Raw genomic sequence first — 25,380 nt, forward strand, 5'->3', positions numbered from 1 at the left:
CCTGTTGTTCATCCTGTGATACATTCACAGAATTTTTCCTTCCTCATCTAAAGGTGTCTTATTGTTTCCATCTATATATAGATCTCTCTAAAGGGCCTCTTTATCCTAATTCATTCACAGGAAACTGGCCCTGATTTTTTTTCTGAGAATTTTTCTTTCCTGCTCCTCAACCCGTCATTTTTGTTTGACCGTGAATCACAATAACTTCTGCAGCAAATAGTTATTCCAGTAGTAGTTTTTTATTGACAAAGATTTTTCATTACAATAGACTCCACTTGAGCTGACATGCTTTTGAGCCAGAAACTCTGGAAGTTGGTCTGATAGTAAGTGAGGATCTCACTTTTTGAAAGACTGAAGATACTGAACAGTGTGATTTCAAGATTTCAACTACAAAACTTGTGGACAGATGATGGCAGGATATTGGCGAGAACCTAAAATAGGAACACTCAGTCTGCAATGCAGCTGAACTGGAATGTCTAAACTTCAGAAGCTAAAAAATGTGTCAACTCTTGTTGCCTCTAATTTCGTGTATTTACTTTCATATCTTTATTTTGTAAAGAAACAATTTATTTCACTACTATTTTACCTAAAACAGTCTCCACTCTTGCTATTATCTATTTGTCTAGTATTACTTTTAGTACAAATTTTCTGCTCAATAACAATAACAATAACAATACAATTCATTGATTCACTATTACTTGACTATCCTTACAAAGATCTGAGTCAGTCGACGATTTACCGTCTTACTTCTACTTTTATTAACAATTTATCATCATATTACTATGGTTACTCATCATTAGAACCAGTAACAGTACACACTGCTTTTATTCCATTTATCTCGCTTTCGGTATTGTTGTGCACAGATTATTCTAGCTCTGTTCAGGATCTTTCTCCTCCTGTCTCCAGTCGTCCACTCACTGACCAGTGCAAAGCCTGCTGGCCTTGTCATAAAACCTCTCTCCTCGTGGAGATAACTCCCCTTTCACTTCAAGGAACCCTGTTCCCCTACCAGTGCGCTTTGGTATGCTTTGTTCTCCCTGCCTCACCAGCTTAAAGTTGCTACTATCCAGCATCTTCACGAGCCTTGTAACCAAATGCACTAAATTCCGTACTGCACATTCAAATATCCAATCTCTGCCACCTCACTGTGACAAATTGTGTCACATTTCAGGACATGGACATACATCTGATACTTCTGCCAGTGACGTGGCTCAAACCAAGTATGTTCACAAGTTCAGTAAATTGAGAAGACTACATCTGTCAAAGACGCAACAGATGTAACCAACAACTGGGTGGAGTAGGTGCGCACACACACATGCTCTGATTCATCACAATGTGCTACACACTTCCAACAATGGAGAAGGTAAGCAAGAGGATTATGTGCATAGAGATTACATCCATTAACAACACCAAGTGACTTATGTGTGTCGACTACAAACTTCCTGAAGTAACCAGTTTTGGCTGCTTTGGAACTGGTCTTTGACCTCTTGAACTGACCTGTGAGCATATAATTATGCTACACCCAGATCTTCCTCTTTTCCCAGAATTCTTGGCTGGTGAAGAGTTCTTAAATTTCCTTTCCACAGAATTCACGATATCAGAAAACTGTATTATAAATCTATAAATCCTTTTTATACTTTGCCTGCTCTTATTGTTTTCATTACTACTGTTATCATTACCACCACCACCACCACCACCACCACCACCACCACCACCACCAGTGGGAAGAGCTGCAGTACTACCAGTACTGCCAGTGTGAACTTGATTGGTTCGTAGTAGGTATTACATTGTCACTTCAGACACACAAATAATTGTAATACTATTTACCATATTAAAACTGTTGTTTTTGGGTAACTGTGATGTAAAGAAGGTACTGTATGTTTGAAACCCTGGTCGGATGCAAAAGAGAACCTGATGGCCCTTATCAGAGCAGGATAAATAAATTACAAAAGTCTTGGTGCTTGGATAATCTCTCCTGGATATTTAATGTGTGTATCTTGTGACACTTCCTCATATCGAGTTATAAAGGAGAGATTATCTGTAGCCTTCCTGTCCATTATTGAGTTCTCATAGATGATTTGTAGACCAGTTTTCTGTGACGTTTCATGAAGTTTCTCAATGAGAAGTCTGGCTTCTCTGCTGTTTCTCAGAATAATAATTGTCTACAAAAGCTATACACCTCATGTTGATTCTCTGCTCTTGTTGAATCAAGCTGAATTCCATAATCTTCTTCTCCTGTATCTTCATAATTTTTTTGCAGAATTATTTTAAATTGGAGGGGAGCATGGATCTCTGGCTGCACACTGTTGTGCATTTGAAATGCTTCTGAAATTTCTCCCATGAATTTAATGTTTGGGATTGTACCCATTAACGTCTGTTGCATAACTGCCACTGTTTTCCTGTCAATTTTGAATTCCTCTTAAGTACTGAATCAAGTCTTTTCTATCAAATCATAAGCCTTTCTGACACTTGACAGAATTTACCACAGTATTTACAAATCACCATCTTCGCAAAATTGTCTTTGGTTCCCATATCTGTTCTATACAAGATTGCCCTTTACAAAATCGTGCCTTATACTCTCATATTAATGAGTCTACTTGTTCATCCCGTTGACTTCACAGGGCTTTTTAAAAAATTTTGGACATAACAGGACACAGTGAAACTATCTGTAATTATTCAGACTGGTTTTATATTGTTCTCTATGAAGAGGATGACTTTCGCACATTTCCACTCTTCAGTAATTTTTTTTCAGTTTCACAAATGTTTAACATAGTTCTGTGCATTGTTTGTGTCAAGACTATTGTCTCCCAATATCCATGCTTCTGCTATGAATTTCTGTCTTCTGCAGATGACTTGTTATTTTGAGAAGTACTGATTATTTCCTTCCGTTCCTCAACACATGATTTTTAATCAGAATTTTTTGCCTCCAAAATCTAATTGTCTTTCAGAGGCACACAGTTGAGAACTGAGTGAAAATAATTGGCTAAAATTACTGTTATTTTCATGTTGGTCTCAAGTGACTCATCAGGTACACAGTATCACGCTGTAGGTGGCCAATACCTTTTAAGATCTCTCAAAACATTTTGTAAAAGTTTCTGGTGTTTTTCTTAATCAAGGTTTCTTCAGTGTCTTTGAGCCAGTTTACACTCTTTCTTATAGCCTTCAACATTCTTTTCTATACTTTTAAGAATACCCGACATTTTCTAAGGTTCGTTGTTATTTAAAGTTTTAAATGCTTGTTCCCTTGCATCTACTCAACCCTGACCATAGGCAATGTTCCACTACCTGCGTTCTCTCTCTCTTTGAGGTTAGCATAATATCATAATGGTTTTCAGTATGTCTGCAAGTTTTTTTACAATTCGTAGTATATGAATGAATAATTTCTTGAAAAAATTTTTACTCATTGAATTACGGGTGTTAATGCATTAATGATTTGTTTCATTCCTGATAGGCTGAAATCTAATCTTTATATGCACGAGACCATGAAATGACTAAAAAATTCCTTTCTTGTTCTTACACTGAGTATTTTTGTATCCTTGTTAGCTATAGCATGGTGTATCTGAAACTCATCTAAAGTGGAGTTCAGCAGTGTGTGTAATGAAACTGAAAACATTTAACGGGATTTTGTTATTGTAACATTCTGGAAGAGCGAGAGTTTAGATGTGCACCAATACATAGTGAGTTTTGACATGACAATGGGAGGAGACCAATCACGGTGTAAGGTTGCTGTTGTGCAGTAAACGGTCATCGAAGGTGAACTTGTAAACGTAGACGAACACTTTTTTCTGGAGCACTGTGGATTGTAAAGATAGTGGACAAAATGGAATTAAAATTTATGCATTCCAGCTTAATTTTCCACACAATAGCATGAAAGATGCAACATGGAAACGATGCAGAGGCATGTTTACTAATGGAAAATTTTATGAAGTGCAATGCCAACTACTAAGTTAATGTTCCAAGGTGTCAATCTTCCTCATATTGTGAACTGATGTACTGTGGTAAGATATCTGAGCAGTGATGGAAAAGGAACACAGTAAGTGAATTTATTTCAATATTGAGCACATTCTCTAAACTGAATACGATATATAAAAACTACAATGTCTGTGCACCACAAAAAATCATTATTACTTCATGCACATACAACAGAATTCGGCCTAACAAACAAATGCTTAATTTGGGAAGAGGAAATTTGATGCAGGAACCAGTTCCTCCACATGCACTCTTTTTTTATATACCATATGCGCTGTACCTAGCATGATGAATTTTGTTCCTTGACTGGTATGCTTGCATAAACAACAGATATCTATGTGCCTGAGGGTCCTTTACAGACACGACAAGGACAAGAGAAATTATGACTTGTGTGGAGGCAACAGGCAGTTGCTTTTCCTTCACTCTATTTGCAAGTGGAAAAGGGAAGGAAATGACTAAATGTGGTGGAACCATACCCACTGCCGTGCACCATATTGTGTCTTGTGTAATATGTCTTTAGATTTAGGTTTTTCAGTCCTCGATCTTATATTCCACAACATTAGTTAGGTTTTATTCCTGTGAGAAGTTTATGAATCTAACCATCCGCTTTCTCTTACGCAAGACAGACAAAATTGTACCACCACATTTTAGTTTACCGGGTTAAATTTTATGCTTCACACAAGCAGACCCTAACAAAGCTGTAGGGTGTGCCAGGAAAATAATTTGTTTAGATCAGTTACAACTTCAATGGTGAGGTAATACACAAATCTATCTGCGCAGGTACAAGAGTTTTTCTGTGACTGACGAATCTATAAGTAATTCAACATATACCACTGAGGTAGCCATATTATAATATTGTAAGACTGATGTATCAAGGGTGATCTATCATATACAAATATTATCATATTTCATACCTTAGGCACCTTTCAAAATTTTTGGTACGAACTTGCAAATATCAATGATTCACAGAAAAGACGAAAATGTCCAATGTATTCATCTGCATTCCATTATTCATAAATTATTGAAAGGAGCCATTTTTTTCTAATGATCTACACTCCCCAGGTTTAAACTTATAGAAAATGTTTAACCTCCGTAAGGGTCACTGAAAATATGATTGAAGATATTGTTACAAATTCTATTTTGATTCTATTCAGAACAGTAAGCAAATAACAGTTGATAATCCACATCAAGTGGAACAGTACAAGAGCACTGGAAAATTAGGAATTGCACTTAATTGCAGAAAACTATCTATGCCTGTCCCACAGTACTGCATTATTTACATAAAGCAATTAAACAAATACTTTTTCTCACACTACATGCAATAAATCAGAGATGTGAATGCTTACAGTATTCTCAGTTTCATCCACCTCCAAATTTAGTTCAGGATCCTTCTTGATAAAATCATTTGGCCAAGAGGTTCCCAAGTCATCTTCAAGAAACTGAAAGAAAAAGAAAATCTCAGAGTTAGAACTGCTTGTACCCTTCTGTACTTATGACATTGGTCCCAATATTTTTCTTATAAATATCATACAACTTTTCAGAGATTTGTATCATTTGTACACAAAAAATAAAAATAAAAAATTTATTGAGCAGCTATTCTGCCAACACAGATCACTACAATTTCACACAGCCCTACTGTACTAATTTTACATGTAATCAGCCAGTACACGCTATATTCAAGGTGCTTACTGACCCTTGTCATTCATTTGGTAACCTCACAGTTTGCCCATAGCAAGAAGAAGATAAAATAATTACTTCCCATGCATTAACATAGTAGAATAGGAAAGGTGGCGAGCCCAAGAACTACGATTAGCACTGTCACTTGAGACTCAAGTTGACATGTGATCAGATGGCATTTGTTGCTTCTGCCTCAACTTATTTTGAGAGTTTGTTTATAGAGCTGTAAGTGAGTATTTAAGAGTTGAAGGTTGCGATTATAAAGAGGTGTTGAGAGTTATAGTTACAGGTATTTTTAGAAGGAAATGAACAAAAATGCCCACGTTTTTCGATACAGTGTACTGATTTGGGTGAAGAGAAATAAAAGGAAAATATTTTGTAGGTATCCAAAAACTGAAGGACAATTTCAAAATGCTTGAGAGCAATTCCTCAGAAAGACAATATGACTCAGAGCTGTTTTGTGTGTGATATACATTTCAGTGAGGAACAACAAATCTTTATTATCGGTAAACAAGTTGTAATTCTAAGAGAAGGGTGCTCTCTCTTGAGCCCGGAGCAGCTCAGCAGTTCCTTGTGTATTTCCCAGTTTACTGAAATCTCTGTCGAAAATATTACACGAATAAGAAGTCAGTAAAGCACTCGCTAAAGGGAAGCTGTGAGAAGAAGACCGTAAACAAGCTGCAGTTTCAGTGCCTGCCAGTGCTGCTTCTGTTGAGGAAAATGTAGGGAGCATATCAGTACTGAACGGAGGAGTAATTACAACAAAACAAAGTTGAAGGGCCAGGAAGTGGAAATTGTGCGATTACTTGAAAAATCAAGGACTGCAAATTCCGAAATCAATTTCTTCCGAAATCAAGTCTCAGATGAAAACCATGAGCTGGCTCAGTCAAATGTCCTATATCATTTGAAACTCAGTAGAAACAGAAAATCATAGTTGCCACTACGTTAAATAAATGCCAATTTAGAAACAAGAGAATGCATTATGTGGTGTGACAACTAATTCATTCTGGATGGCGTGCTCTTGAAAATTAGTGGCTCAATGGATAAAATTTGATTGAAGCACGCCTTGTTGCAAAAACCTTCTGAAAAATATCTCCAAAATTTTGTAAATGATGTCAAATGCTCATGCGCAATTAACGAAGAGGCTGTAGAACAATTAATAATTATTTTCGGGAAGGAAAAAATGAAAACAAAGGTACACTGATTTATGATGAAGTAAAGCCCAGGAAAAGCTACATTTCAATAACACTTCGCTGAAAGTTGGTTTCGTCAATTTATGGGAATATAATTTTGCCTATCATTGCTCTGATGATACATGGTAGGCTTTCACGGGCGGTGTTGTCTTCAGTTGAAACGTCTGGGCTGAGATGCTGTGGTCGATGTATAAAATTTCCACCTGACGTTTTGTCTCCATCTGTGGGAGACATCTTCTGAGGTCGTCCGGCTACTGCCACTGAGGCTCCAGGTACTCTCGCATTTATAGATCGCATAGAGGGCACCACTATTCGTCACGTGATGCCGACGGTATGCCTATCTTCGGAAGGCGTCGTCATTCTCGATTAAGAGTAATCGATTGTCATTCTGCTGGCGCAATGTTGACATCCATATTTTGTCATACTTTAAAACTTCCTCTTTTCTATTAAAATTGTTAATGTGTTTGTGAATTTCTATTGCTTCTCTATACATGTGCTCACGATAATGGGATGTCCATGCTAGAACGCTTGTCTCATAAGTTGGACAAAATATGGATGTCGACATTGGGCCAGCAGAATGACCATCGATCACTCTTAATCAAGAATGATGACGCCTTCCAAAGATAGGCATACCGTCGTCATCACGTGATGAATGGTGGTGCCCTCTATAAATGTGGGAGTACCTGGAGCCTCAGTGGCAGTAGCCGGACGACCTCAGAAGATGTCTCTCGCAGATGGAGACGAAACGTCAGGTGGGAATTTTATACATCGACCACGGCCTCTCAGCCCAGAAGTTTCAACTGAAGACAACACCGGCCGTGAAAGCCTACATTGTATGATTAAACGCCTCTACGAGGAGGAAGTGTCAGGTTTGGTTCGGTGAGTGGAGGGACTGTGCAAGAATAAAGCACAGCAACTGTGTACGCGTACTTTCCTGCTACACTGCCTTTACACTGCCTTGACACTACGACAGTGCCGAAGGTTCTGAAGGCGAGGAGAATGTTTCACTCGGCGCAAGCGCACCGTATTTACAACCGCATGGAACTAGCGATGCTACGGGAACGAATTCACCACACGCGGCGAGAACTAGCGGAAACTAGCAGTAAGCTGTTATATATCCATTTATATATCTGAAACATAATGCAGTGTTATGACTGGAATGAGGTGGACTGTCTAACGTTCACGATCATGGAACTGAGTGCAGAAATGTCATCTAATAGGCAGAAGAGGAAATTCGGTGGCCTACAGAAAGGCAGAGGTGAAACATCAGTCGCTGGCAACTCACGAACTGTGATTAACATGTCTGGGAGAGAATTAACAAAAGAGGAACATTCAGTTCTACCGAAAGGAGGCAACTTTGCAGTCACGCCACTAAAGGTTCCTATGGAGGACATTATAGCGAATGTGGAGGCAGGAATCCATTTGTTATCATCGCGTTCTGCAGATGAAATCAGGACAAACAGCCAGAATATTACGCCAAGCGAAACCACCGATCAGCAATTTGTCTCAATGCGGATAAGAGCATTAATGTACTTGCAGCTGATAAAGGAAATGCTACAGTTTTGCTGAACACCGAGGATTATCACAATAAGATTAGTGACCTTTTGGATCCCACTACGTACAAAAAGCTTCAGAAGGCTCCTACAACCAAAATTTTGAGAATTACCAATCAACTGGTGAAACAATCTTCTCTTTCTTCGGATGATAAAAAACAACTCTGCAAAACGGAAGCCTATCCACCCAGACTTTATGGACTCCCAAAGGTACATAAACCACAGATCCCGACCAGACAGACTGTAAGTGCCATAGGATCTCCAACACAAAAGGTGGCCAGACATCTCGCCTGCTTGCTGCAACCACACATAGGCAGTACCGACAGTTACATTAAAAACTAGGCGCAATTTATTGAAGAACTGAGGGAGATTAACGTCAGCCCAAGTGATATTCTTGTGAGCTTCGATGTAGTGTTATTGTCTACCATGGTGCCTGTAAACGAAGCTATTTCATTTATAGTAGATATTTCTACGACTGACATAGTGGCTTTATTTAAACACTGCCTGACGACAACTTATTTCCAGTATAATAACGAGTTTTATGAACAGATCGATGGGGTGGCGATGGGAAGCCCTCTCAGCCCAGCTGTTGCCAATTTATTTATGGAGATCTTCAAACAGCGAGCGCTGCAGACTACCAGTAAAAAGCCTAATAAATGGTACCGCAATGCTGATGACATATTTGTAGTGTGGGCTTATGGTGAAGAAGAGTTGGACGTCTTCCTGGTGCACCTGAACGGCATTAACCCGAAGATACAGTTTATGATGGAGAAAGAAAGCAACGGTCAACTCAATTTCCTGGATGTGTCGGTAATTAAACGGGTGGATGGGACGCTGGGCCACAAGGTATATAGAAAGAACACACACACACGGATCGATACCTCCACAAGGAATCTAACCATCATCCTAGGCAAAAAGAGGTATCATGAAAACCTTGGTGGGCAGAGCCAACAAAATCTGCGAGCCGGCTTGCTTACAAGATGAACTGAATCACCTACGGTCAGCCTTCATGAAAAACGGATATACCAGCAAGGAAATTGATCGAGCACTCCATCAAAGAAGAAAAGAAGTCAGAAGTTCAGACAACAACGGTCACCTACAGGAAAAGTTTTCCTATCGTTCATTAATAAGGTCACGGACCGTATCGGGAAAGTGCAGGCCAAGTATGGGATGGAAACAATTTTCAGACCCACCAAGAAGATTAATGAATATTTAAGAACTGCGTAAGACGCCCCACATTCGCTAGCAACACCTGGGGTATACAAGATTCCATTCAGTTGTCGACAAGTATATATAGGAACAACTAAAGAAGTGTAAACACCCGCTTAGCCGAACATAAACGGAACTGTCGCTTAGGACACATCAAAAAATCGGCCGTAGCTGAGCATGTTTTTCGAGATGGGAATCACGAAATTAAATTCAATGAGACAAGCGTTCTAGCACAAACATCCCATTATCTTGCGCGCATGTATAGAGAAGCCATAGAAATTCACAAACACCATAATAATTTTAATAGAAAAGAGAGAGTTTTAAAATTGGACAAAATATGAATGTCGACATTGCACCAGCAGAATGACAATCAATTACTCTTAATCGAGAATAACGACGCCTTCCAAAGATAGGCATACCGTCGGCATCACGTGACGAATGGTGGTGCCCTCTATGCGCTCTATAAATGCGAGAGTAGCTGGACCCTCAGTGGCAGTAGCCGGACGACCTCAGAAGATGTCTCCCACAGATGGAGACAAAACGTCAGGTGGAAATTTTTGACATCGACCACGGCCTCTCAGCCCGGAAGTTTCAACTGAAGATTGCTCTGGTGTTCATATTTCTTGCTCTGATGCATTACCATATTCACTCTATTCTTGTGTACCCGAGTCACAATGCCACTCTTAGTTATGTCTAGAATCTATTGATTCAAGTAATTATCCAGCTAAAGCAAGCTGAAATGAGACTTCTTGTATTTACTTCGTACAGTAAAGTACACTACACAACCGAATAAAAAGGTCCGGCAGTGTCTGCAAATTACTGGCATAAAAAATAAAGTTGCTTGCTCAATATCAAATGCAGTTGACAAGACCAGAAAAATATAACTATTTTCATATGTGCTATTCATGTCATAAATTGCATAAGAAATGGTTAATGAGATAAAACTGGTGTACTTTTTAACGATAACATCATCAACTACAGTTTTTATCGACAAGATAGTTCTCCAGAATGAATGGGTTCATTCATTAGATAGATGAGCAACTTAGTGGACACATTATTTTCTTGATTGTGGTTTGTACAAAACACAGAGGCTCACAAAACGTTTATGAAATAGAGAAGCATTCTCACTAGTAAAGTAAAAGCTTTGCTTCCGAAGGAACTCTATAGCCACTAAGAGCACCCACTAAGAGCACCCACTAAGAGCACCCACTAAGAGCACCCACTAAGAGCACCCACTAAGAGCACCCACTAAGAGCACCCACTAAGAGCACCCACTAAGAGCACCCACTAAGAGCACCCACTAAGAGCACCCACTAAGAGCACCCACTAAGAGCACCCACTAAGAGCACCCACTAAGAGCACCCACTAAGAGCACCCACTAAGAGCACCCACTAAGAGCACCCACTAAGAGCACCCACTAAGAGCACCCACTAAGAGCACCCACTAAGAGCACCCACTAAGAGCACCCACTAAGAGCACCCACTAAGAGCACCCACTAAGAGCACCCACTAAGAGCACCCACTAAGAGCACCCACTAAGAGCACCCACTAAGAGCACCTTAGAAATACCTAAATACTTATGGAAAAGATGTTTCATTTCTCTCCCACCAGCAGCATCACTCCTGTAGCATACGGTCTCCAAGTTTCAATGGTCACCTGTCAGTAATAAACTACTTCTGCTTGAACAAGCTACAATTTGTTTGCCAGTACATTCTTGTAAAACTTTCACAATCTCTTGCAGAAACTGGGCTCAAACGTGAATTTTCGTTGATGTCATATGTATGACAAATGCGGATTTTAGATGGATATTTGCAACAAAAGAACCAGTACAGAGTTTTGGAGCAGAAAACATACTTTAAAAAACCCTTTGTATTCACATAATATTCAAGAGGCTCAAGTTAATCCACAATTTAAGCCAGTATGCTGCTTTTGATGTTGTAACACACACTTCAGTGGGTCACAAGCAGACCAACTGACATCTCACGACAGAACCGCTGGCCTAGGGGAGTCAGCACATTTCCTCTTCTACTCGCTATGGTTTGCCTACAGTTTCAGTGTTGTTTTCTCCCTCCACTCATACAACTACTTGTCCTTAATTTTTAATTATATCACCTGCCTATTTATTGCTGTCTAGATTTATCAGCTTAACACATTCTCATGCTCACAGGTCTGGTTTGAATATTTTCTGGCATATGAGACTCTTTTCCAACAATTTCACGTTTTTGCTTCATTTCCAACACTTCTTGTTTTTTCTCTCTGTCCTGATGTCTTCAGAGTTTTGGAATGGATCAAAAAACATATGAGATTTCCTCTCAGTTGTGTTTACAATACTGAAGAACTCTGTTTATAAACCAACACTGGGGCTGTAACTGTGTTATAAGCCTAAACTTTAGTATTGCTGCAGATACTATTTTAAGTCACAATCATTTTCATAGTTTCACAGTTCTTAATGTACTAATACTGCCTCATTCAACATCCAGCTGTAAGTTTGTGCCCACACAACAATACTTCTCTAGGGTGATAAATCTAAAATTACCACTTTGCATTGGGTCACTCAACACTGAACCTCAAGGAATAATCAACGCATCTGTCTTCTCAGCGTTTTAGACTAAAAACCTCATTGTTACGTCATGTGCCCTATCAAGTTGGCATCCCTATTTCCATTAATCTGTCAAATATTACGTTGAACATTCACGATGAGATGTATAATCTTGTCCCAGATCTGTACACCTTTTAAACATACAGCTCATCTCTCCGTCTCTCTCATATATTTGTACATTTCCTCTTGTCCCTGTACATCTTCCACTACACCCACTAATTTTCTTGGATTCCAACACTCCCTACCACTGTTGTGTAACCTCTGTCTGTTACTATTGTCCTGCGACTGAATAATGTATAAACACCGAAGATATGTGTTCCTTAAATTTGTTGCACTTCTCCTAGAGTCTTATAATATGGAGGCCTGTTGAAAAGTAATGCTGCTGAAATTGTTTATTCCGCTCTCAATATCAATTGAGGTATTACTTATCATGCATATTACATGGTCAAATTACCATTTCACTGACAAGTTGCAACACACTACTACTATACAGCTTTGGATTTTATCATGTAACAGTGCAGTGTGTAATGGAACTATGTTAGTGCATGAGAAAGTGTGCTGTAATCAAGTTTGTAACTGCAGGAAATGTGCCTTCAACAGAATCTATAGAAGAATGAAAGCAGTGCATGGTGTTGACTATATCAGTATTAGTAATGTCCAACACTCAGTTGTTCATGTTCATAATTAAGCAAACAGAGCTGCTAACCTCCGCTCAAAGTGGACAGCTGCATTCGCTAAAACGTAAAGACATCTTTGAGGAATTCAGTCATATAGTGATGAAGTGGTGCAAGTAGAGGTGAGGCTGTGGCTCCATCAACAAAGTTGAACAGTCCACAGTGACAGTATCAAAGAACTGGCCATTCACTGGTAGAAATGTTTTTATGTATAGATGAAGAACAAAGGTGTAGAATGTTTATATGATTTTATTCAGAAATCTGTATGCGTTTTCATACAAATCTGGTAGCATGACTTTTCAACATGCCCTTATAAAAGTGATTTACAGTTCATATCGCTGCTTACTAACCACCAATTGCTTCTACTGTTAAACTGTGCAAGCCACTTTATAGCGTGTGTCAGAGTATTTGTGAGACCACTACAACTATCTTTTTCCAGTAACCCACAACACAGAGACAATATTGTAGAAACATCTGACGATTACAAAAACAGCTTTGTAGTTCAGGTATTTGTGAATGTAGTGCTTGGTATCAACAAGTGTCAGGAAGCATATGTTTGAGCACAAAACTCTCATTTAGACACCACAGTCATGTTGTGCGATACTGGAATAAATATTATATCACACTCTTCTTACAAACTCCTGTACAGATGGATGTATGGCATATGGTTCTCAAAAGAAACACATTATCTACCACTCTGGTGCCTCCTCCTCTGTACTGCTTGATGTGGATCCAACACACACACACACACACACACACACACACACACACACACACACACACATTTACACTCCATTTAGAGTGCCTAATTGACTCATATAACATTAAAATTGGAATTCCTTGGCCATGGGAGGAGAGGATACTTCCGACTGGTTTATGTGTTCTTTCATGACTCGAGATCCTGTGCCAAACTCTTCATCTCATAGTAGCAATCGTATCCAACATCTTTAATTTCTTGTTGGGTACATTCCAATGTGTATTCCCTACAGTTTCTGCCCTCTACAGTTCCCTCTAGTACCATGCAAATTATTCTCTGTCGTCTTCATATACACATCCTATTATACTGTTCCTTCTCATCAGTGTTTTCCATAAGTGCGTTTTTGCTGTAATTCTATGGAGAACCTCCTTATTCCCAATCATATCAGTTCAATTTTGATCTGCCTTTTGTAATAACCCATCTGAGGTGGTTCGGTTATCTTATTTTTTGTTTTCCACCTGCATCTACAACGTTAACTGGAATACTCTCTTTCAAATTCTGAAGGTGGCAGGGGTAAAATACAAGGAGCGAAAGGCTATTTACAATTTGTACAGAAAGCAGATGGCAGTTATAAGAGTCGAGGGGCATGAAAGGGAAGCAGTGGTTGGGAAAGGAGTGAGACAGGGTTGTAGCCTCTCCCCGATGTTATTCAATCTGTATATTGAGCAAGTAGTAAAGGAAACAAAAGAAAAATTCGGAGTAGGTATTAAAATTCATGGAGAAGAAGTAAAAACTTTGAGGTTCGCCGATGACATTGTAATTCTGTCAGAGACAGCAAAGGACTTGGAAGAGCAGTTGAACGGAATGGACAGTGTCTTGAAAGGAGGATATAAGATGAACATCAACAAAAGCAAAACGATGATAATGGAATGTAGTCAAATTAAATCGGGGGATGCTGAGGGAATTAGATTAGGAAATGAGACACTTAAAGTAGTGAAGGAGTTTTACTATTTGGGGACCAAAATGACAGATGATGGTCGAAGTAGAGAGGATATAAAATGTAGACTGGCAATGGCAAGGATAGCGTTTCTGAAGAAGAGAAATTTGTTAACATCGAGTATAGATTTAAGTGTCAGGAAGTAGTTTCTGAAAGTATTTGTATGGAGTGTCGCCATGTATGGAAGTGAAACATGGACGATAAATAGTTTGGACAAGAAGAGAATAGAAGCTTTCGAAATGTGGTGCTACAGAAGAATGCTGAAGATAAGGTGGGTAGATCACGTAACTAATGAGGAGGTATTATATAGGATTGGGGAGAAGTTTGTGGCACAACTTGACTAGAAGAAGGGATCGGTTGGTAGGACATGTTTTGAGGCATCAAGGGATCACAAATTTAGCATTGGAGGGCAGCGTGGAGGGTAAAAATCGTAGAGGGAGACCAAGAGATCAATACGCTAAGCAGATTCAGAATGATGTAGGTTGCAGTAGGTACTGGGAGATGATGAAGCTAGTACAGGATAGAGTAGCATGGAGAGCTGCATCAAACCAGTCTCAGGACTGAAGACCACAACAACAACACAACACCTGCATCTACATAGTAATGATCCTAGGTGTTCTTGTTTTACACAGCCAGATACTAATACTAAAAACAAGATATACAGTTATCATACAGAACATTATGACCACCTACGTAATAGCTAGTATGTCCACTTTCGGCACAGATAACAGCAGCAAGGCATCGTGGCCTGGAAGTGATGAGCCCTTGGTAGGTCGTTGAAGGGAGCCGGACCACATCTGCATTCTCAAGTCACCTACTTCCCAAAAATTATGGGGAGGGTGGCGAATGAGCTCGGAAGCTATGTTCAATCACATCCCAGATGTATTCGATTGGGTTCAGATCTTGTATGTTGGGGGAAAGGGAGCCAGCACATCAACAAACTCGCCACTGTGTTCTTCGAACCACCCCATCACACTCCTGGCCTTGTGACAAGGTGTATTATCTGGTTGAAAAATGTCAGTGCTGTCACGAAACATGACTTATGAAGAGGCATACGTGGTCTGCAACTCGTGCATAATACCCCTTGGCCATCACTGTGCCTTGCCTGAGTTCTATTGGACACATGGATGGCCACATGCATGATCCAAAGAGCATAATGGAGCCACCACCAGACTGTTTCCGTCCCACAGCACAGATTTCAAGACAAGGAACAGTTCTCATAGAAGATGAAGGTATTGAGGTTCATCAGACCATGGCAACACACTGCCACAGTGCCAAGGTCCAGTAACAATGGTCACATCCCCATTTCAGTCATAGTTGCCGATGTCATGATGTTAACATTGCCACGTACAAGGGTCGTAGGCTGCAGAGGTCCTTCAGCAGTGTTCAGTGCACTATATGTTCAGACACCTTTTTACTCTGCCCAGCATTGAAGTCTGATGCTAGTTCTGCCACAGTTTTCTGCCCATCCTCTTACCAGTCTGCCCAGTTTATAAAGTCTTACATCTGTAACGTGGGAAGGACATCCAGCTCCACCATGTCTGGATGTGTTGTTTCACCACAGCATTTATCAGACACTTGACAAGACATACAGTTTCCGAAATGCTCGTGCTGAGCCTCTGGGCTATCATAATCTGCCCTCAGTCCAACTCAGACCACACACCTTCCCCATTCTACACAGAGAGGATGCTCATGCACCATGCATGTGTGATTAGCACTCGTTCCTCATCAGGTTTTGCTATTATCGCCTGGACACGTTTATACTGATAGTATTGCGGAGGACGGAATAAATGCAAATATTAAAAATAGTTTTAATCATATATAATTAATGTTGATCATTAAATGAAATGGGTTACAATCAAATATTAAATGTTTGTACCACATTTAAGTGCAATACTGTAAAATTAACACACAAATTATGTACCAAAGGTGGGTGGGTATGTAATAGGTTGAAGAGAGGCTGTGTTGAGTAGAAGCACAATGGAAGGTAAGTCACATGATTGCGTTCATGCAAAATAAAGAGTGAGTAGGCAATTCCACACTTTCTTTACTGCACTGTTACAAAAATTAACAGCAGGTTATTTCACTAAATATATGGAACCTTCCACAGTTTGGCTAATGAATAACTGGGGACACAGTGTGAAGATATGCCCACGGTATGGGTGGAGGAGGGGAAGGGGGGGGGAGGGAGTGCATGCGAGGTGGAAAGGGACGAGTGAAGGTGTTTCATTTCTTTTCCACAACATGCTTTAACACTTCACAGAGTGCAGATATACACAAATAATGGTAATACAAGTAACAAATGGACAAAATCTGTGTGTATGTCTGTTCTGTTCTATATTGCTTGAGGGGGAAATTGCGTCTTAGTCATCTGGTACAGCATCTGAAGTGTTGTTCTAGGAAAATCAAGTTCCCCACTACAAGTGTTGCTCAATTTTTAGTTCACATACAGTCTACACCTCACCAACGTTTCCTGTCTAGTTCTCTTGTGTAAGTAGACAAAATAACTTCACTCAGCTCGAATTTATACAGGGTGATTTTTTCCACTGTGTACAAACTCGAGGGACTGATTGATGAGGATATATGGAACAAAGGTCTAATGAATTAATGTCCAGAATGGGTGGTTTCCATACTAGAGACCATTTATTTAATTATACACTGTTACAGAGAATGCGCTCTAGTATGTGCTGTACCATGCTGCCACAGTTACAATAAGTATGAAAATCGTTTCTATGAGCATCACTGCATGCAAGTACGTGCTGCAGCATGTTCTGTCTCACACGTTCTGGCCAGGCTGCATCCAAACAGTGTCGAAGGCACCATGAATACACTGCTCCAATATTTCCACATCTCGAATGGGTCCTGCATAGACAATACTTTAGAGATAACCAGAAATCGCACACGTTGAGATCCGGTGAATGGGCAGGTCATGCAACTGGAACCCCCTCATCAAATCCATCGACCAGGGGATACACAACTGAGATGCGTCCAGTTATTAACAGTGAAGCGGGCTGAAGCACCATCATATACAGACACATCATACTTCGAATCATCAATGGTACTTCTTCCAACAGGGGCAGCAAAGTCACCCACAAGAAACATCGATATTTCTGCCCTGTCAGACAACATGGGAGACGTCCCAAATATCATCACGAAGTATCATGGCCCACACATTCCGATTGCACCAATCCTGATCATTCATTGTCATTGTACCATGGGGGCTCTGCGTACTGTCCCACAGGTGACAGTTTGAAAGCTGGAGATACAACTCTGCATAAAGGTGGCCTCATATGTGAATAGGATGGATGATACAAATCTTAGAACTGTGGTTGTCTGGTGTAGAAACAAGAGACTAAACGGCTCCTGATGTGGAAAGTCTGTCGGTAGCAAGCCGTGCACTTTTAAGTGTTAACGATAGCAACAATTGTCAGAGAAACGTTCCACATGGCAATCTGGCTTACCCTGTACTGGCAGCCTGACTGCCTGGAACTGACACAGCAATTGCCTTCCACAGTGTTAATTACATTTTGCTCCACATCTGGTGTGCACATACTTTGGTATGTCCATGATTTCCTGCTTCCTGAAACGACCCTGTCTTAGGCAAACAGCGAAACACTACTGCAAACATTGAATGCTGTGGTTGTTAATGGCAGGAATAGGTCTCCTGATACAACCCTGCTGCCCCTCCAATTTCTCATTTGCCTTTATGTAAGTAAACACCATGTTGGGAAGCTGTCAATTCAAATACGGAACCATTGTGTACAGTGCTTTATCATATCTACTACATGGTGAGTCAACAAGAGAAGTGAATCGGACACAACATTACCAATTACTATGGCAGGAGAAGATGCTAGCACATAATGTATGAGAAACAGTACCACCCTCTAGAAAGACACCATGCATACAGTAACTGTGGCTGGATGGTACAGTACATATTAGACCATAGCCTCTGTAACAATGTATGATTGAACAAATGGTGTCTAGTATGGAAATGATGCATTTCCAGACGTAAGTTCATTACACCTTTTCTGCTTTGTATCCTCTCATCGGTCAATCTCTGGAGTTTCTAAATAGTGAAAAAACCTATGCAGTGGTGTTATTTTCAAAATATTAAAATCAATACTTGCTGCATGTATTATGTGAGCCATTGTATAAAATACAAGCCTGTAAGCAGGGCTGAGAAGTATTTAACTTGTAAATGTGATAGTGTTGGTGGGAAAGGGACTGGATTGGTAAATGTGTCACCTTGTTGCTGTCTATTGTTGAAAGCATGTTGTACAGTTGTAAAATTATGTCATTGTCACTTGGTGAATTAATGAATCATCAGAAAGTTGTTGCATGTCTCTCACTATTAACTGTGTTACTGATAGGTTGCATACATCTTTTACATTCGGAATTACTGGAACTTACTGGAAGTTGTCAAATGGGCTGCACTGAATGGACCCACTTACCATACATCCATAGTATATCTCCCAAGATAGGTGTGACTATGTCTGATGGAATGGGACTGATCATGTTCCAACTAGAGCAGTAATGTGCTGTAATGCATTGCTTGCCTTATGCTGAAGTTCTGTAACACATCAATTACCAACCTCAGTTGTAGAGAAATGCAGTTCAAGACTCTGGCTCTCTTCAAATGTTGCGTAAGCAAAAGCTGGAGAGCTGCATTTTGATATTCCTCATGCCATGAAAAATATTCCAGAAATTGATAATGGAGACAAAGATATTGACATTGTCAGATATACATTGACATATTGTTACAATTTGGACAGGCTTTTCAGTGTGGCAGACAACAGAGCTCCAGCTGTTGAGCTTTGTTTACATAATAGCTCACCGAAGAACTATAAAGAAGTACTCTCTTAATGAACTGAAAATAACTCCACTGTACAAACATGAGCTCATTGAAGTTATTTTGTCTACTCACACAAGAGAACTGGACAATAAATGCTGGGGAGGTATAGTCTGCGTAAATTGAAAAGCAAGCAGCACTCATGATGAGGGAATTTCCATTTCCCAGAAGAAGGCAACAACTGCCATACAGGATGACACAATCAATTTCCCCCCTGACAGCATAGATCACTCTGGATAGTTTTTCAGACATTCTGTCTGTATGTGTTTCTTGTGTTAATGTCATTAGTAACTGATATCAGCACTCCATGAAGTCTTAACATAATCTGTGGCAAATAAACGGCCTCCAGGCATGTCTGCAGACTGTTGTAGTGAGCTCTTCATAGGCACATTTTGCACAGTTGTAATAACTTCGAACAACACCCATTGGTTGCTTCTTGTGACGTAGTGGGATAGATAGAATAAGGAGTAACTACCTTTATCTTCAGTTTGCAGACCTGTGAAGGAAGGAAGAGCATGAACATAATCTGGCAATCTATCATTCCTTTGTTTCTACTTCCCGTACCTCCCCCTTCACTCTGTTGCATTCCCAGAATGTAATTTATCCCTTAATATGGCTCTATTGTACTTACATGTGGTACACTAACTTGTTTTTAAACCTGTTCATATAAAGATAAATTAATTTTGTACAGTTAAAACACTATTTTTAATAATCTTCTTTTTCCATTTCCTGAATTGTGGAAACATTTAGTCCCAGATTAAAGAAACACTAACATTTTTTAGCAAATTTCATGTAGTTTGATTCTGTACTGGGAAAGATTTTCAGTACAAACTGCAGTTTGAGTTATTCAGAATGAAATGTAAAGTGACCTTTAAACACCGCTCCCCCATCCCTAGACTCACATCCTACCACTCAGGATTTTTAGTACATAGATCAGGAGACTGTACAAAAATTTGTGGCTACACGATTTTTTCCCCTAATCGAACTTCTTTTGGCTTCACTGACTGGACTATAAAAAGAGAGTTCAGTGGTCATTAGACAAATAAACACAGCATACCATAGTGTATCACCATCATTTACAGAATTCCATACTGTTTTCACAATTTCTTTCTCTGACACTGCACCTCTTCAGTTCATGTATTGCATCCTCTTTACTTTTTAAACAGTTTTCTGTAAAATATTACCATTATTGACAATTTGCAGCTAACAGCACTGGATATAAATGAGCCCATGATTTAACATTTTTTGTTGTAACATTATCACTATTTTTATAGTATTACACTCTCATACTATTTATACTGCCTTCTCTCATTTTACCTTTTCTAACTACTATATGGAGCTGATCTGCTACTACTGTGTAAACTGCCCATGTTTATTACAGAAAATAGTGATTCAGATGGCGGTTTCCGTTCATTATACCAATGGCGATAATGCTTTCATCGGTGCAAACGATTACGAAGAAAGTATCTGGTTGATCTGCAACCAGTTCCCAGTGACTGAAGTTTCAAACTTACAGATCGTGTGAGATTTTTGTTAGAAGTGAAAAAATTTTCGGATATTAGATATTTCTTACGACATTCCAAACACATCTCATTGTTCTTCCTCCCACTAACCTGTGGTTAAAAATTATTTTCAAATAACTGAGTGTTTCTCCCTCTCTCACATTAATTGCTCTATTTGTTATAAAATAACTTTTTGTTGATGGTGTAATTCACTGACGTTTTCTTTTGTGGTTCCTAGGACTGAGCTCATGTTTTCGACCAAATGTGAGGAAACACTGCAGTAGTTAAGACTGGCTCTGAACACTATGGGACTTAACTGCTGAGGTCATCAGTCAGTAGTTAAGAAATTTCTTGTTCAGAACATGAAAGCTACACGATCTTCCTGTGTGTATAAAACAAATCTGCATTTTCCTGTCTCACAAGGTATCAAATACATTCCTCTGTAGTTCTCTCATGCTCATATTATGCAGTGTTAAGGCAGAAGAAAGTCACCTGTATTGGATTTAGATGGTAAAGTTTACTTATTGTATAAAAGCCAGGAATTCGAATTTGTTGCTTGCAGGTCATTCATAATGCTGTTTATATTTTGGTGCAGAGATAGTCAACTTGCTGTAAATGTTCAGAAGAGTGTGTGTGTGTGTGTGTGTGTGTGTGTGTGTGTGTGTGTTCCTAAGAGACCAAACTGCTGAGGTCATCGGTCTGCTCAGAAATGTAAACCTGCACTTGTATAACAGACTTTGGTTCACTGGTAAAATACAAAATACTGGGAAAATGCAACCAGTCCACAAAGGAGATTGCTTATAAAACATTTGTACTATCCATCCTACAAGCCTGCTCAGGTGTGAGGCACCTGCACCACATATGATTAACACAGAATACTCAGCGTATACAAAGATGAGCAGCACAAATGTTCACTAGTTTGTTTGACCGACGCGACAGTTTCACAGAGATGCTAAGAAACTAGACATACACATGCTTGAAGATAGATGCAAACTACCCTAGGAAAACCTATTACACAGAGTTAAGAACCAGCTATAAGTGATGAATCTCGAAATATACTACACCCCAGTTCATATCACTTCCCCACGGAGCATAAGGACAAGACTTGAATAATTACAGCGTGCACAGTCATTTTCCTGCACTAAATATGTGAATCGAATCAAAGAAACCCTAATTACTGATGCAATAGGTTGTCAGAACAAAAATGGCCGCCAAGTGAGATCACAGGTATTTTCTTAGTCCGCTAAAAGAACTTATTTAAGAGGAAATAGTGTCAGATTTAAATTTTCTTTGTTTTTTATGCTTCCTGTAGGGTCCGTTCTTGTCACACAACTGAATATTAGCGTCCCATCAGTGCTTGTTCTTGAAAAAACTTTTTCTTTAGCTGAAGCTCCGATAATCGCCACATACCCGAAATTTTGCGTGACAAACTGAAAGAAATTATATTCAAATTTTCTTGACAGTGCAAAATTCGTTTAAAAAGACTGTTGCTAATTTCATCAGTATCTATTTTCGCCATAAAAGTGTTATTAAACGTTTGTAAATTGTATTTAACTAACATTTCGTATTGTTTACTAATTACATAGACGCGATCTAGGCCCAAATTTTCTGACTTATAAACATTTAAAAACCTATCCAAACACACCTAATAACGTAAATTCTCTAAAAGCAAATTAATTACAAATTTATTCTTCTGTCATTGTATCTCTAAATCAGTGCAAAAAGAAAAACAAGCACCACACGTAAGACCTTTGTGTCGTTTTTTGTCAATCTCGCGTCCTTAAACTTAAAACATTCTTTAGACATAATTATTATTCTTTTGAAACTGACCATGAGTGAGAAATGTGGGAGCTGTTATAGGATGGGAGGGTAGAGAGATTTGTTGCCAATCATGTAGGAAATATTTTCACGGGGGGGATGCAGGTGGGAGAATGTTGGGAGAACAGAAGGGGCTCTCTCACCTGGAACTACAGAGTATGCAGTAGGAACATTTTGATTCGGGAACAGCAAAGGAAAATTTGTGCCTTTCACGCACAGTTGGAGGAAGCAAGGGAGGATCAGGGAAGATAGGGGGCAAGAGGGTGGTTAGGAACTGGCAGGTGGTAGGAGGATAGGAAGGAAGCGAAATCAATCTGACAGTTTTAGGGGCAGCGTACCAGGCCACCAGTATCTTCAAGCCAAATGCAGGGCTACGTCATGTGATAGAGAACCTAGGGTCTTTATGCAAGGACAACAAAAGAGGACCATGTAGTGATAGTGGGTGGGGCATGAAACAGTTTGGACAGGGATGGGGCATATGACATAGCTGGTGAACTGGACAAGATAGCTTCCCTGACTCGTGGCACCAACGTACACTTTGTTGATCTGTCCCAGCATCATAATCAACCACACTATGAGGGAGCTGTGAGACAAATCAATGTGGGGTTTGCAATGGCTTTGAGGACAGCCAACTTTGCTCACATTTCTCTGGTGCCCATCAGGACTATCAACAGATGGGGCTTCACTAGGCATGGCCTACACCTAAACAGTACTGGGAAGGGAAGATTGGTACAGCTGATTCATGGAAGTATAGGGGGTGGATCTCGGGCCACACATGGTCAAATACGTGTTGTCAAAGGTACGAAAAGTAGGTCTTTTTTAGGATAAATCTTGACAACAGGTTCCCCTGCCTAAAGAGTATCTCCAGCACTCTAAAAATGCTGAAACAATCACTCACAAGACAGATTTTAACACTTCAAATATTACATATAGCAGATGTCACAAAGAAAATCAAACCACTGGAAAGAGTAACATGGGGCATTTTACAGACTTAACAATCCTCCATCAAATCATGTAATCAGTAAAACATAAAATACAACTATTAGAAGTTGAGTTCAAATCTTTGAACTGCACAGTAGTTTGTATTCCTGAGCACTGGTGTAGAGACACAGAAATCCAACATGTAGTATTATCATTGTATGAAAAGGCAAACACGTACTGCAGAACTACTTCAAGGGGAGAGGAGCATGCATTTATATCAGAAAAGGAACACAGTTCAAAGCAAGACATGACCTCAGTACTGTAAGTGAAGACAAACACTTTGAAATACCAGCTATTGAATTAACATGGTTTGACATCACCAAGAAGTTAATCATTTTGTGTGGTATAGATCTCCCAGTGATAGTGTGGACACTTTTTTCAATAAGTTCACAGAAGTTCTAGATAAAGTCTCAAGTACAGAGGTCAACATAATTCTGTGTGGGGACATTAACATCAGCACTATCATCATAAATGAATCCAGCAGCACCTTCATGATCATCCTTCAAAGATTTGGCATGTCCCTATTGGTCAACAGTGCAAGAAGGGTTACAACAATGACTTCATTAGTAACTGACCACGTGGCCACAAATACGGACAGGCAAAAATGTGATGTAGCTGTAAAATATCTCTGACTATCAGGCAATTTCTGTCAAATAACAACAGTAAAGTCACGCATCTAATTATTCCCTGAACAACAAGCCTACGAAGGATAACTATCAGAAATAAAAATAAAACACTTTTCAAAAAACTGGAAAAACAAGGGATGAAGTGTATAAGGTAACCAATGTGAATATGAAAATTACTGGCCCATTTCCCTGCTGTCAGCATTCTCAAAAATAATAGAAGCAATTATGAAAGGCAGATTAATGAATTAGCTGAATAAATATAATCCTTTAAGTGAATCACAGTTTAGTTTCCGAAGTCGCAAAAATGTGTCAGCCATAGTAGAATTCACAAAAGTTGTACTTGATGCTGCTGATAAAGATGAGTGTGTCATGGGCATATTTTTGTGTCGATCTAAGGCATTTGATACAGTCGACCACAAGATTCTCTTAAATAAATTAGAAGCATTAGGAATAAGAAGGGAAGCTAATGACTGGTTTCGCTCATACCTAACAGATAGGGTAGAAAGAGTAGAGATAACACATACCTCAAATAGATCTTAAGATTTAGTACAACACTTACCAGAACCAAACTACATTAATATAGGGGTTCTGCAAGGTAGCATATTAGGACCAATACTGTTCCTGATATACATCAATGATTTTGCAGGTAGTGTTACTCATGGTGAAAGAATCCACTTCGCTGATGACAGCAATGTTATAGTCACTGAGAAAACACGAGAACTCCTTGCTGAGAAAGCAAATGAAAATCTCAAGGAAGTTTATGATTGGTCAATAAGTAATAAAGTGACAATGAACATAAAGAAAACTAATGCAATGAATTTCATTTGAAGAGGAAAAATGGCAACGTTAAGTTAAATGTAGATGGCATCTCTATAGACTGTAACAAATAGAAAATTTCTAGGAATGAATATTGATTCTCAGTTGAAGTGGTGTGAACACACAAAAGTACTAGCAAACCAAATGTCATCAGAATGACAGTATCAGTGTTAACATGAAATGTCTTTTAGTTACATATTATTCATATGTACACTCACTCA

General features: G+C 39.3%; 1 protein-coding gene across 4 annotated transcripts in view; it reads right to left on the reverse strand.

Moving 5' to 3' along the window:
- The window catches only part of LOC124719997 (zinc finger protein 160-like), a 90,095-nt gene that overhangs the window by 23,000 nt on the left and 41,715 nt on the right, over positions 1–25,380 (reverse strand). For all 4 annotated transcript variants that reach the window (XM_047245225.1, XM_047245226.1, XM_047245227.1 and 1 more), the window contains exon 4: positions 5,316–5,408. In XM_047245225.1, coding sequence (XP_047101181.1) covers positions 5,316–5,408 — 93 coding nt within the window. The remainder of the gene's footprint in view (positions 1–5,315; positions 5,409–25,380) is intronic.

The sequence above is a fragment of the Schistocerca piceifrons genome, chromosome 11 (genome assembly GCF_021461385.2).
Source record: "Schistocerca piceifrons isolate TAMUIC-IGC-003096 chromosome 11, iqSchPice1.1, whole genome shotgun sequence".
Lineage (NCBI taxonomy): Eukaryota > Metazoa > Arthropoda > Insecta > Orthoptera > Acrididae > Schistocerca > Schistocerca piceifrons.